At 39.4% G+C, this 13,525-nt stretch overlaps 1 protein-coding gene across 1 annotated transcript; it reads left to right on the plus strand.

Moving 5' to 3' along the window:
- The first annotated feature begins 876 nt into the window (after window positions 1–876).
- LOC118488823 lies at window positions 877–1,356 on the plus strand. The gene has a single exon (XM_035986202.1). It carries the CDS (start codon window positions 877–879, stop codon window positions 1,354–1,356), a length of 480 nt encoding a protein of 159 aa, XP_035842095.1.
- The last annotated feature ends 12,169 nt before the right edge of the window (window positions 1,357–13,525 follow it).

Consider the following 13,525-nt stretch of genomic DNA (forward strand, 5'->3'; position numbering starts at 1 on the left):
CTTTCCCCACGAAACCATAGATTTTGTTAGTGCCGAGGTAGAGGGTTTGCCATGGTTCTCGGATTTGGCAAACTATTTGGCAACCGGAGATCTTGTGAGGGGTATGTCCTACCAACAAAAGAAAAAGCTTCTTAGGGAGGCTAGGAAGTATATTTGGGACGACCCTTACCTCTTTAGGATAGGTGGAGATAGAGTGCTTAAGAGATGCGTTTCAAAGGAGGATGGTTTAGACATCCTTAGACATGTGCACGAGGGTTTAACGGGAGGCCATCACGGGGCGAATGTGACGGCACAAAAGGTATTTGATAGTGGGTTTTATTGGCCAACGGTAGTTAAGGATGCTGTAGAGTTTGTTAGGACTTGTGACCGTTGCCAACGTACCGGCAACATCTCATCCAAGGATGAAATGCCTCAAAATCCTATCCAAGTCTTGGAAATCTTTGACGTATGGGGCATTGACTTCATGGGACCTTTCCCATCCTCTAGTGGGAATAGGTACATCCTCGTGGCCATTGACTACGTTTCGAAGTGGGTCGAAGCCCAAGCTTTGCCCACCAATGATGCCCGAGTGGTGGTGAGATTCCTTAAGAAGTTGTTTACGCGTTTCGGAGTCCCTAAAGCTATCATAAGTGACCGTGGCACGCATTTTTGCAATTCCGCCATGGAAAAGGCACTTGCACGCTACGGTGTCACTCATCGTTTTTCTACCGCGTACCACCCGCAAACTAGTGGCCAAGTAGAGAATGCTAACCGAGGGGTGAAGAGAATCTTAGAGAAAACGGTAGGAAAAAGTAGAAAGGATTGGTCGGAAAAGCTCGACGACGCTTTGTGGGCATTCCGTACCGCCTATAAGACACCGTTAGGCACAACACCCTTATGATCGTGTATGGCAAAGCTTGCCATCTTCCGGTAGAATTAGAGCATAGGGCATTGTGGGCATTAAAAACCGTAAACCTTGACCTTACCGAAGCCGCAAGGAGGAGATTCTTCCAGATTCATGAGTTGGAAGCATTGAGGGATGCCACTTATGAAAGATCATGGAGTATCAAGGAGAAAACCAAGGCATTGCATGATAGGCGGTTGAGAGGTTTGAAAGATTTTAAGGTAGGTGACAAAGTACTTTTGTTCAATTCACGGTTGAAATTGATAGCAGGAAAATTGAAATCGAGGTGGAGTGGCCCGTATGTGGTGAAAGAAGTGTTTCCATACGGCACGGTTGAGCTATACGATGAGGTCGACAAAGGTGTGTGGAAGGTAAACGGCCATAGACTGAAACATTACTTGGGAGGTCCTATTGATACTACTGAAGAGGAAGAAATTCCTCTAGAGGACCCACCGACCTTTGCCGAACAGTGAGCGCGAAAAGTTTCGCGTGTAGAGTATGTACCGTTTGTAAATTTCTTAATTTTTCGTGTTTTTCGTAGTTTTTCGGTGTTTGTTTTGTGTCGTTGAGAATTTTGCAGGTTTCATCGCCGATACGGAACGGAGAAGGCATGAGAAAAGAGGTCCCAGGTAAGTGTCTTGGACACTTAGAAAAATTTTTGAGGGTTTTGGATGGGTTGGGAAACTTTCAAAAAAATTTCTAAGGCATGGAACAAATTTTTGGACGAAACATTCTGTGAAAAACGATGCCTCGCGCGACGCCTAGCCCCTTCGCGTCACGCGAGGGGTAAAGGTTCAAAAACAAATTTTCTCGGACACGCCGCGTTACGCGAGGCCCCCCCAGGGACCCCACCGCGTCACGCGACGCCTTGTTGAACCTTTTAAATTCGTTTCTTTTGACCCTGTTCACTGCATTTGTTCCTTTCCCTTTTTCCAAACCCTAGAACGCGAAATTGCACTAAAATCACCATAACTCACTCATTTCTTCACCAAATCACTCCGTTCTTCTTCCTAATTCACCACAATCACATTCCCCACAATCTTAACCATCTATTTCACCCGATTTCGCAATCCATTTTCACGTTTTTGGGCAAATTCGTGTGCAAAAAGTTCAAGACTTCATTTTTCTTGTTCAATCCGATTCTAAGGTATGTTTTCTGTGATTTCTCACTAGTAGGTAGCTTTATTGCTTTGTTTTAGTGTCGGGTAAGTCTTGTCTTGGTTTTAGGGTTTGTGTAGGGTCTTAAAGTTAGAATTTTTTTGACCTTTTTGTCATGTTAGTGATATGCGGGTGGTTATGTTTGGATGTTTACATACAAATCGGGTCTGCGGATGGTTCGGGTTGGTTTGCTTGAGGTTGTTTGACACTTGTGGGGTATGTTTGTGTTGGTGCATTACGTCTATTGACTTCGTCTTGTATCATGTTATAGGATAGGATAGGTTAGAATAACCAGTGCACGAGGTTCGAGAAACGAGAAGTGGTTAATTAGCATGTTGGACCGCTTATATGGACATTGTCCATAAAAGCGATCCACACTATATTCACCTGGATCGCTTTTATGACATGGTCGTATTAGCGGTTCCAGAACACTATAAATAGGTGACTGGTTATTTCATTTGTAAAGGTTCGGAACTTGTAACGAAGTGCTGCCGATTTGCTTCCAGGTTGTAAACATTGCTAAAATCAATAAAGTGAAGCATTATATTTAGTTTGAGCGTCTAATTCACTGATTCCGCCTTTGAATTGGAAAACGACTCTTCTGATCGACTCATTCAGGGTCAACGACGATCCTACAAGTGGTATCAGAGCTCAGGAAGAAGAGTTCAGCTCAAACTTGATCCGTTTTCTGTCTTCTACACCTTCTTTTTCGATTTAGACAAGTTTCCACGGTTAAATTCGGACGAATTTTTCACAGGACGTGTATTATTGGACAATAATAAACCCTAGAAAGTTTCAGACTAAAATTCAAATTAAAAACAGGTCAAAACATGTTCGAAATGTGGATCGCTCCAAATGACGTCATGATGAACCGCTTTTAGGTCAAAGTTTGGACCGCTTATTCATACACATTTGGTCCTGGTTCGCTCCAAAGACAACTCGGACCGCTAGAAGGTTTATCCTGGTCCGCTCATTAGTACAATTTTGGACCACTCATTTGTCCGTTTTTGAATCTGGACCGCTCCAAATTACTTTCTGGACCGCTGATTTGAACAGTTCTGGTTCGCTTATTTGGGCTTCTTTTAGTCTGGGCCGCTGTTTTGTACATTTCTGGTCTGGATCGCTCGAGTGACATATTCTGAACCGCTTATACGACATATTCCTGGATCGCTCATATGACATATCCTAGATCGCTCGTGTGACAAGTCCTGGTTCGCTCATACAGATACACCTGGTCCGCTTATTTGTTCAATCAGTTTCGCTTATTCGGTCCGATTTGATTCGCTTATTCGGTCAAGTTGATTAGAGTGAAAGTTGCTGAAGTGGAAGCTAAAACCATGACTACTGAAATAACACTTACTCGAGAAGAAAGGCATGCACGTATGAGATTAGATGATGTATGTACTGCTTACAGAGAAGCAACATGGGCTGGAAGGTGGAGCAAAGATAAACAATGCTATGTTGATCCCGAAGGAAACCCAACTGTTGATCCAAAGACAGTTGATCTTGAAGCATTGGTTACTGCTATTCCGACTGTGGATGTCTGGTGTAAAGGTCTTAGAGAGAATCCAAGATACAAGCAACAAGTTGAAGAAGGAATTAGAAAAGTCATTTTTGCAAGCCTGGAGAAGAAAAAGAAGAAGACTGTCGAGGAAATTGTGATTGAAAGTGAGAAGATGGTGAATGAAGTGAAGAAAGTTGAAAAGAAAATCGAGGAAGGTGCTGAAGAAAAAGAGCTAGTGGTTGAAGAAGTTCAGATACAGAAGACTGAGGATACGACAGTGCCAGTCATTGAGGTAATAAGTCAAACTGATACTTCTGTCAAAATTGATAATGAAGCTGAACAACAATGCAAGAAATGCATGGAAACATGCAGTGCTTGTATTGAAAAAGATGAAAAACTCAACAACAGGGACATTGAATTCACTAAAATAGAAAATATTTTCAAAGAAAAATGTCATGAGATGAGTGAAAATGAAAAGTTTTTGAAACAAGAAAATGAAAAATTGAAATTAAAATGTGATGATCTTGAAACAGAAAGCATGAAATTAAAAGAAATGTGTTCAGCTGTTTGCAACGAATGTGTTCCAAAAGAAATAAAAATTCAAGAGTTGCAAAAAGAATATGATGTTACGAAATTGTCATATGAAACTGTAAAAGAAGCTTATGAAACGTTAAAAAGTAAAGTCAAAAGTCTAGATGATAGATTGTGTGCTTGTCAAAGAAACACTAAATTTCTTGAAGCAAGATATGAAGATAAACAAAGGGTGGTAAACCAATATATTGATGATGTTGCTAAGCTTAAACAAGAATTGGCAGACAAAGAAAAATTGGTCAATAAATTGCAAAGTTATCATTCATCGTCATATATTCTGGAACGTATTTTCAACATCACACCCGATGAGAAAGCGTCTGAAAAGAACAAAAAGGGAAAAGGGTCTGAATTTCATCAAGTTCCACCACCGTTGGAGAATAATTATACATTCTATGATGGCGAAGAAGTGGAAAAAGTTATCAACATGGTTGATCAGTTACCCGACAACATCGATGTGACTTACACCAAATCTGATGATATCAGTGATTCAGAGGTGGTTGGTAAGGTTGTTGAAAGCATTTTTCAAGAAAACTCGGTTGAAACAAGTAAAACTGAATCACAAGATGAAGATGAAGGAAATCTTCATGATGGTTATCTAAAGAACATCAAATCTGAAGAAAATTTGAATGACGATTCAAAGGGATTGGTTTATACCATGATTGGATCAGACAAATTATTCTTGGATGTTGTCTTCCCGATTCAGAATGTGATCTCAGAAAAGGTTGATAAAGTTTTCAAAATGGTTGAAATTGAAAAATCTGAAATTTCAAAATTTGCTGGTAAAGGTCACAAAACTTTTTATAACAAACCGGGTGGCAACAAGAAGAACATGAAGGTTGGGTTGGGTTATAAAAAGAAACAAAATTGGAAGAAAAATGTGACACCAAATTATCAAGAAAAAATGAGGTTTGTTAAGGGAGATAGTTTAGCAAAAGAAAAAGAAAACAAAATGAAACAATCTAATACTGAGTTTGAGGTACAAAAGAAAAAGCGACAACCACAGGTCAAAGATGTGTCAATGAAAACATGTTTCAAATGTGATCAATTAGGACATCTTGCTCGCAAGTGTCAGAATCTAAAACCTGTGGATGTTGTTCAAAAGAAGCTTGATGCTACAAAACACCAATCTGAGAATGTGAAATCTAGGTCAACCAAATTTGATTCGAAACAAACTTGGATGTATAACACAAACAAGTTTGCTTCAAATCAAAAATGGAAATCAAATCCGAACAAGTTTGATTCAAGACAGACTTGGAGTTCTCACATATCCAAATTGAAAACAACACAGATTTGGAGACCACTAGTTGTTATGACAAAACTTCAACAAATCTGGAAACCTAAAAGTGTTGTTCAAAATCAAAAGGTTCAAAAAGGAACAAATTTTTACAGACGAGGTACTCCAGAAGGTCAAGTGTGGATGGTTAAGAAAAGTGTTGGGTTGATAAACAATGAAAATGTTGGGAAGGATCTAGAGAAACAACAACAAATTTGGAAACCCAAGATTGTTTTAAAAGAGAAAGGTTCAACTTCTGGGGTGAAAAAGTTTGAAGAGTCAATTCCAGTTGATTATGACGCAAACTTTCCATCACTTAAGGCTGAAAATTTTAAAATTCAAATTGCAAGAGTCTAGGTTACACCTAAGGCTGATCAAGCCTGGGTGGATACCATGTTTGATTAAACAGTTGGAATTGCCGGAGCTTCCTGGAACGCGAAGCATGAATCGGCATCTATCTCTATTGATTGAAATTATTTGTATATTTGATAAAGTTTGAATGTGCAGGTACTCAAGGGTGGTGAAGACTGTCAAATCCAACAAGTGCCTGGCGTTAGCATATGAAGAAGATCCCCGGTTTGGTCAGACGGGGAAAGTATGTGTTTGATTGTGTGTAAATTTTTGAACAACTTGAGATTTGTTTGTGTGGTGTTTGTTGGTTGGTTGCTTACTTGGTTGTTGGTTGATAGATTGTGATAGACTGTGATGGTTGTGATAGTTGTAGTTTAAATTTGTTTGATTTAGGTTTAATGGACTATGCCGAAACCCTCACGGCGGAACAAACATGATTTCTCACAAGTTGAAGAACGGTTTTTTCTAACGGTTAAAATCAATGGGTTGTAAATCATGGGGGTACGTTATATTTTCTGCGAAACAGAGCATGAGATGCAGAATATGGATGGCGAGACAAAGCTATCAGTATCGGTTTGTCAAATTTCTTTAATGGTTTTGCATTTTAGGGGGAGAAATATTGTCAGAAAATACAAAAACATTAGAAAAATTTGAAAAATACAAAAACATGATAAAATCAAAAATTTGAGTTTTGCGTAAAAAGAGGAAATGATAGTACATCAGTAGACAGTTACAGTATGCTAAAGATTTGTAATGATTAAATAGCGTTAAACAGTCTCACTGATGATATGTCGATAGGTTTTTATACATTTAGTAAGCTTTTTCGGGATATAAACCTAAATTCAAACTTGCTTATTTCGTGGGGAACATTACTTGGATATATAGGTAACCCCTGAAATCTCGTTTGAAAGGTCTCGTATTCTGATATACTAGGTGTTTATACTCTATGATGTCTGGGGTATTATTCCGGGACTTCTGCTGAACAGTGGTTCTGACCTAGTCCCTGGCTAATACTTTCACCAAAATGCTTGAAATATAGCATAAAGCCCTCAGTTGATTAGACGATAAAATTGATAATCAGTTGTTGTAGCTGAAAAGATTCTCTAAAGGGAACACACTGCAAAGTCGAAGCTGATATCTCTCTGCTGAACGGAAGTTCTGACCTGAGATCCCTCAGTTCTCGCATACCCTAATTTATGTACAGACATCATTGTAGTATTCTTACCTGTAAGACTGAATATTGGGATTCTGGATACGGGAGTATATTCAAGAGGTGGGACACATGAATAAGTTTAAGTCTTAAAACATCTAAATAGTATCCTGGATCAGTTGAAATTTGTATGAAAATTTAAATGGATCAGTATATCGACAATCTAAGTGAATTGTTTAATTCTGAGTATGATTTAAAGCTTAACGGTACTTGTGACTGGTCAAAAACTGATATGATCCTCTGACGCATACTCAAACAAAAATACTGTTTGTAAATATGTTTGTATATATTTCTTTACAGCTTAATATTTTCAGAAAACACAAAAAGATTTTGATTTCTGCGTTATTTTCGATAAACCGATGTCTGAGTTGCTGAGTTTCAAAATCTTAGTATGCTGATTGTGTTTCTGAAAATAAAACGAGTTCATTAATTTGAAACTTGAAATTTCTTGTAAAATCGTCAAAAACAGGTTGTGAAAATCTTCAAGGTCATTAATTTGAACTTGAATGATAATCTAAGAGGGAATTGGATTCTTGTTTACTGCCATATCTGTTGAGTTTATTGATAGGGGGAGTAGGTTAGAGAATTTGATTACTGGTTTTAAAATGTTATTACTTATCATTTGTATGAGTGATTACAGGGAAGATCCAGATTACGATCCCGAAAGCTGAGTCTTAGGGGGAGTCTGAAGACGAGTTTATTGCAAACAAAAGTGTGCAAAGAGCTAGGTATCGTTAGCTGAAAAGCAAGGTGATGATCCCTAAAAGTATGGAAGCTTGACGAGAGGGGGAGCTTACTGATGATGAAGATGATCAATGAGAAAGATTGAAGATTGTTACAATCTGAACAAGTTGGCAAAGATGATCAAGACTGAAGAGGTGGCATAACAGAGGATGTTCATAGAAGACTTCGTCAATATCCGAGGGGGAGTCTGTTGGTGCATTACGTCTATTGACTTCGTCTTGTATCATGTTATAGGATAGGATAGGTTAGAATAACCAGTGCACGAGGTTCGAGAAACGAGAAGTGGTTAATTAGCATGTTGGACCGCTTATATGGACATTGTCCATAAAAGCGATCCACACTATATTCACCTGGATCGCTTTTATGACATGGTCGTATTAGCGGTTCCAGAACACTATAAATAGGTGACTGGTTATTTCATTTGTAAAGGTTCGGAACTTGTAACGAAGTGCTGCCGATTTGCTTCCAGGTTGTAAACATTGCTAAAATCAATAAAGTGAAGCATTATATTTAGTTTGAGCGTCTAATTCACTGATTCCGCCTTTGAATTGGAAAACGACTCTTCTGATCGACTCATTCAGGGTCAACGACGATCCTACAGTTTGTACTACTAGGCATCACGTTTGAGCTTTATGGGTTTGTTTGGGTATAACTATGAATTTTTGCTAAAAAAATAAGTTTTTGAACTGATTTTTGCAAATGAAGTTAGTTTGCTAAACAGATTTTGTTGCCACCAAAGTTGTGTCAAGGTTTAAAATGTCAAACTCTCACGTGTGTTCGCCTCAAGTGTGGGGATACTTTGGCACTTAAGCTTAATTGAGGACAATTAAAGTGCCGGGAGGAGATAATGTACATTGAGTCGTAGGTCGTTCGAGTCGTTGAGGTTAGAAGTGTCTTTAGGATAGTAGTTTGAGTCTAGTGTCGGGTTTACTTATATGCATGTACAAGTTCACAACTTTTTGCCCGTACTCAATCTCCATTCGGGTAGAATGATGTGTAACTTAAGCTTTTGTAAACGGTAACCCATATTTTCGAAATTAGCCGCGAATGAAATGCTATACGGCTATTTCTTAAATGTTTTTATTTCGAAAAAAAAATTTTAAAAATTAAAAATACCAAAAATAGCTTGTGATACTAACAATCTGCATTGTTTTTTCTTGTCAAATATTTCTTGTTTTGCAGTTCATGTCAGGTGCAGGTTCCTCGTCAAACCCAAGGAAAAGAAAAATTACGTATCGTGGGAATGACAGGAGAGTGTATGCCCGGATTGAAAGGTTGGTTGATCATCCGATGTTGGATTTTGAAGAAGATACCGAAGAAAGGGTAAAGCTCAAAAAGTATGTGGTAACTCAGACTCTGGAGCATCGTGTCATAGACTAGGAATGGTTGCAAAGTATGGGGGCAAGTGAGCGGGTGGCAGAGTTGTTAGGACCGAGGTTGAGGATGGCTATGGATGCTTGTGACGAGACGCAATATACTGAGCTTACTATCGAGTTTCATTGTACCTTCCATCACAAAGAGGGTGCTTTTTCTGAAGCTAATGCGGTATCGTTTTCTTTGGGTAGAAATCTTTATGAGATGACCATACCTCAGTTTGGAGTGGCGTTGGGTTTGTACTCTCCGGAAGAAGTGGCGACGGAGGAGTTCATTAATGGTTTAAGGGGTGTGTTTAATCACCCTCGGCCCAAGTGTTTGAATTCGGTGGATTTGGAAAGATTTTGGGATACAATTGTGTCTCAACCATTCTCGCATACGAACCTTATTACATCGGTTCGTGATCCTATATACAGGTATATTTTGAAGATGTTGGCGATGACAGTTGTAGCGAGGAAGTCGGGGGAAAACAAGGCGAATTGGTTGGATATTTTCGCATTGATGTGTATGGTGGAGAAGCGGAACTGGAACTTGGCTAGTTTCTTTGCGTGGTCGTTCAATAGGCCTCGTCGGGGAGGTAAAAGGGCTGCTATGGATCTAGGCCCTTACATAGCTAGGTTGGCGAAGAATATCCGGGCCCTTACAAAGTACAAGACTGAGCAGATGAATGTGGGTATGCCAACGGTTCGATGGGATGTTGCGAACCTACAGTTGGCAGGTATTCTTACACACTCGGATCCACCAGAGTGGAACTTCGAGGTTGGTGCTCCTCCACCACGACAGCCGGCGCCTCGACAGAGGCGTGAGATTCCACCACCACAGCCAGTTAGACCGCCGAGACCCGACCCGTTCACTCCTGAGGCTGCTTTTGACTACATGCAGCAGAGGGTTGATCAGATGGAGAGCAGGATGAGGGTTGACCACCAGTGGACCATGCAGAGCCACCACTGACAGGATGACATGCTTAGGTACATGATGTCGGGTATGTCACTAAATGCTCCGATACCCCCACCCTTTGCAGGATTACTACCTCCACCACTCTATGGAGGCGAGCAGCAGACCCCGTACGTTTACGGGCAGTATCCGGGGTATGACCAGTGGGGAGGTCAGAGTGGGTATGCTTATAGTGGTCAGTTCGGGTGGCAGCAAGCTGGCGGTTCAGGGACGCAACAGATGGAGGAAGATTCTGAGGAGGAGTGATGTGGCAGACTGCAGCAGCATATATATCCTTTCATGTTTTATTTTATTTATGCTGTTTCTGTAGTTCGATATGGTTGTATCTGTTAGACATATTTTTATTTTCTTTTTGAACTTGGGATGTTGCTACGATGAACGTTTGTAGAAGTATGCTTGGTATGGTACTTATGTTAGGTTGATGATGTGGAGCCGCTTTCCGTTCGTGTGAGAGAGAGTTTGGTATTGTTTGCTGAGCACGTTCGGTATTGGAGGGCCTATGTGGAAACGACTGGCACTTTGACAGTCTCACATACTGAGTTAAGTCGTTTTCCTTCTTTTTGTTGTTGTATTTTTATTTTTATTTTTATTTCGTCGTCTAGTCTAGTTAGTTAGTTCGTTATTTATTTCGTAGTTTTAGGTAGTGTCGAGTCGTGTTTTCGTTCTTGCATTAGGGACAATGCAATCTCTAAGTGTGGGGATGGGAATACATGTACATAATCGAGTCTTAATTATAAAAATCCAAAAAAAAAAATTAAAAAAATAAAAAAAATTGAAAAATCAGAAAATGTCTTTCGAAATAAAAAGAAGTTTGCAAAATAAAGCGGAAAATGATAGAAAAGAAAATTTTTGCTTGGGTTCGAATAATAATAATATGAGATTTAAATAAATCGAGCTTGCGTCTAGTTAGGGATATGTGGGTAGGCCCGGGTTTGGTTTTAAGTCCCTTTGAGCTAATATACCTTAATTGTCGGTCCGCTAGTGGGTTTTCGCCTGGGAGATATGGGAAACTAAAACCGCCAATAATAGTATAAGGGGCACCGTTATAAATTAAAACCGTTAGAGTTTTTGATCATAAAAAAAAATAGAATAAAAAGTGGGCTAGAAACTAAATGAAAGTAATGCATTCCTATGTAGTTTGTGGTTGGGGATAGCGACTCTACAACCGAATTACCTCTAGGGTGTGTGAAATCGACCGTGCTAAAAAAAGGAATAAATAAATAAGTACCGAAACCTAAGTAATCTGTGGTTGGGGATAGCGACTCTACAGCCGGATTGCCTCTTGGCTAGGGAAAGCACCGTCTAGTCTCACGAATGAACGAAAAAAAAAAAAGAAAGAAAAAGTTTGATTGTAAACTCTCTTGGTTTTGATATAAGACGGTTGGGAATTGGTCAAATGATCGTTCTTTTAGTCCTATAAGCTTGAGGCGGGAGTAGGTGGACTGTTGATTCTAGTGTGAGACCCTAGGGGGATTGACCGCACTTAAATTAAATTCACATGATAAGGGTTTGGGATTGGATTCGGGTTTAAAGTGGATAAAGTATATTCGCAATCGCAGTTAACGCAAGCCTTGGTTTTAATTAATTATACCTATAATTTTCGACCCAAGTGAATATTTATCTCTGATTCCGTTGCATAATTCTTTTTCGGGGACGAAAAAAGAGTAAGTGTGGGGATGATTGATGTACTGCAAAGTACATATGTTTATAGTGTATATTTCGGTCAGTTTTCAGTTGTTTAGAGTCTAGTTTAGGTTAGAACTGCGATACTGCTGACGTTAAGCTTTGATTTCAGGTCCCGTAGCTTAAAGTGTTGAAAAACGAGCAAAACCGAGCAGTTTGGAAGAAAATCGGGATTCGTACGCGCGTCGGGAAGAGCCGGAAGCTGATAAGAGTAAAAAAAATAAAAAAAATATACAGTGGAGGCGCCGCGTGACGCGACCCCCCCTAGGCGTCACGCGAGGGTTGTGAAATCCGGAGGAAATTAGGGTTTTTGTTGGATTGAAGAAGAAGAAGAAACCGAACACAACTCTGAATACGAATCAAGAAACCCTAGGACGAATTTCGGAGGTGATTTTGAGCATTCTGGAGTATTTTGCCAAACGGGAATCATCCGGTTGAAGCTTGGATCGTGAGAGTGAAGATCTTTCGGGTTTTATCTCCCGGTGTTCCTTATTTTCGCGTTTTCGATACTTTATGATGAATTCTTGTTTTGAACTTGTTTTGTTTGTTTTGAACATTATGTTTCTTGGCTAGACTTTAGATACTACCTAGATTTGATGATGGTTTAATTTACTTATGGATCTTTTAACGGTTTTTATTGAATTAATTATGGATTGACTTCGAAAGTAGCGTGTTCTAGATTTTCTGATTTGGTGCGTGTGCGTATTTACTTTTGATTGTGGATTGTTTACTGTTTCACATAGATTTTGGTGGATGTCTTTCACATAATAGATCTGTGTTGATTATTTGCATCCTTGCGGGTTTGGGTGATCTTTGGGTAAATCGGCCGATAGCCTTAGAAACAGTAATTAAAATATAATTAGAAGTAAATATTCTGCTTAACTTGTCGCTGAGAGGCTCGAGTTAGTTATTAGGTCGCGGTGCAGTATATAGCTAATTTAGATTTTGAGAGAAGTCGACGTTAGTTCCCTAATTGCATTTGTGTCTAGTAAACCAAGTCAGAACCTAGAATTGCCTTAGATTGTCGCGCTGAGAGGTAGATAGTCGTACTAGGGCACTTTTAGAGTCGTTAGAGGACTGAGAGGAAATCTAACAGTCGGTAATCATAACAGCCTTGTAGCGTTTCCTAGGTTTCTTCCTGAGAAGGATCGGGAAGTCTTAGCATTGAAATACCTTAAGGTTTAGTATTTTACGATCCCGGCTCCGTACATCAATAAAACCGTTAGAAGTCCATTTGTAGTTAAACTGGATTCAAGTCTAGGTAGTCCTTAATCGCATCTGAATTAAAACCCTAGTTTCATTCGTAATTTAGTTTAATTTCAATTTAATTGCAATTTTAGAATTTTAGTAAACCCCCCCCCCCCAAACACAATATTTGTTTAGTCGTGTCAGTGTCTAGTCTAAGTTTAGTCGTTAACGTAATTCATTAGAGTCCTTGTGGGTTCGACATCCGGACTTACTCTGCTGTGCTAGAGTCGACCGGTACACTTGCCGGTGAGTAGTTTAGTCAGGTTAAAGAGTCTAGATTTTTATCACTTGAGTCTTAATTTAGGGTAATTTAGTTTATTTAGTTGAACTACTTTTTCCACATCACGGCCCGCCTCAACTTGAATAAACTTATTTTATTTTTATTTTATCTATTTTGGGCTCGGTTTTCACATACGTGGTGCATATAAAGACATATTGATACATTTAAAGATATATTAGGGTGTCAGAACTGTTATGAGGGTGTCGGTTTTACCGAGGGTTGTTATAGCATTATAAACATACAAGATTTATTCACGTTTACTTTTCGTTCCG

Source organism: Helianthus annuus, chromosome 17 (genome assembly GCF_002127325.2).
Source record: "Helianthus annuus cultivar XRQ/B chromosome 17, HanXRQr2.0-SUNRISE, whole genome shotgun sequence".
Classification (NCBI taxonomy): domain Eukaryota; kingdom Viridiplantae; phylum Streptophyta; class Magnoliopsida; order Asterales; family Asteraceae; genus Helianthus; species Helianthus annuus.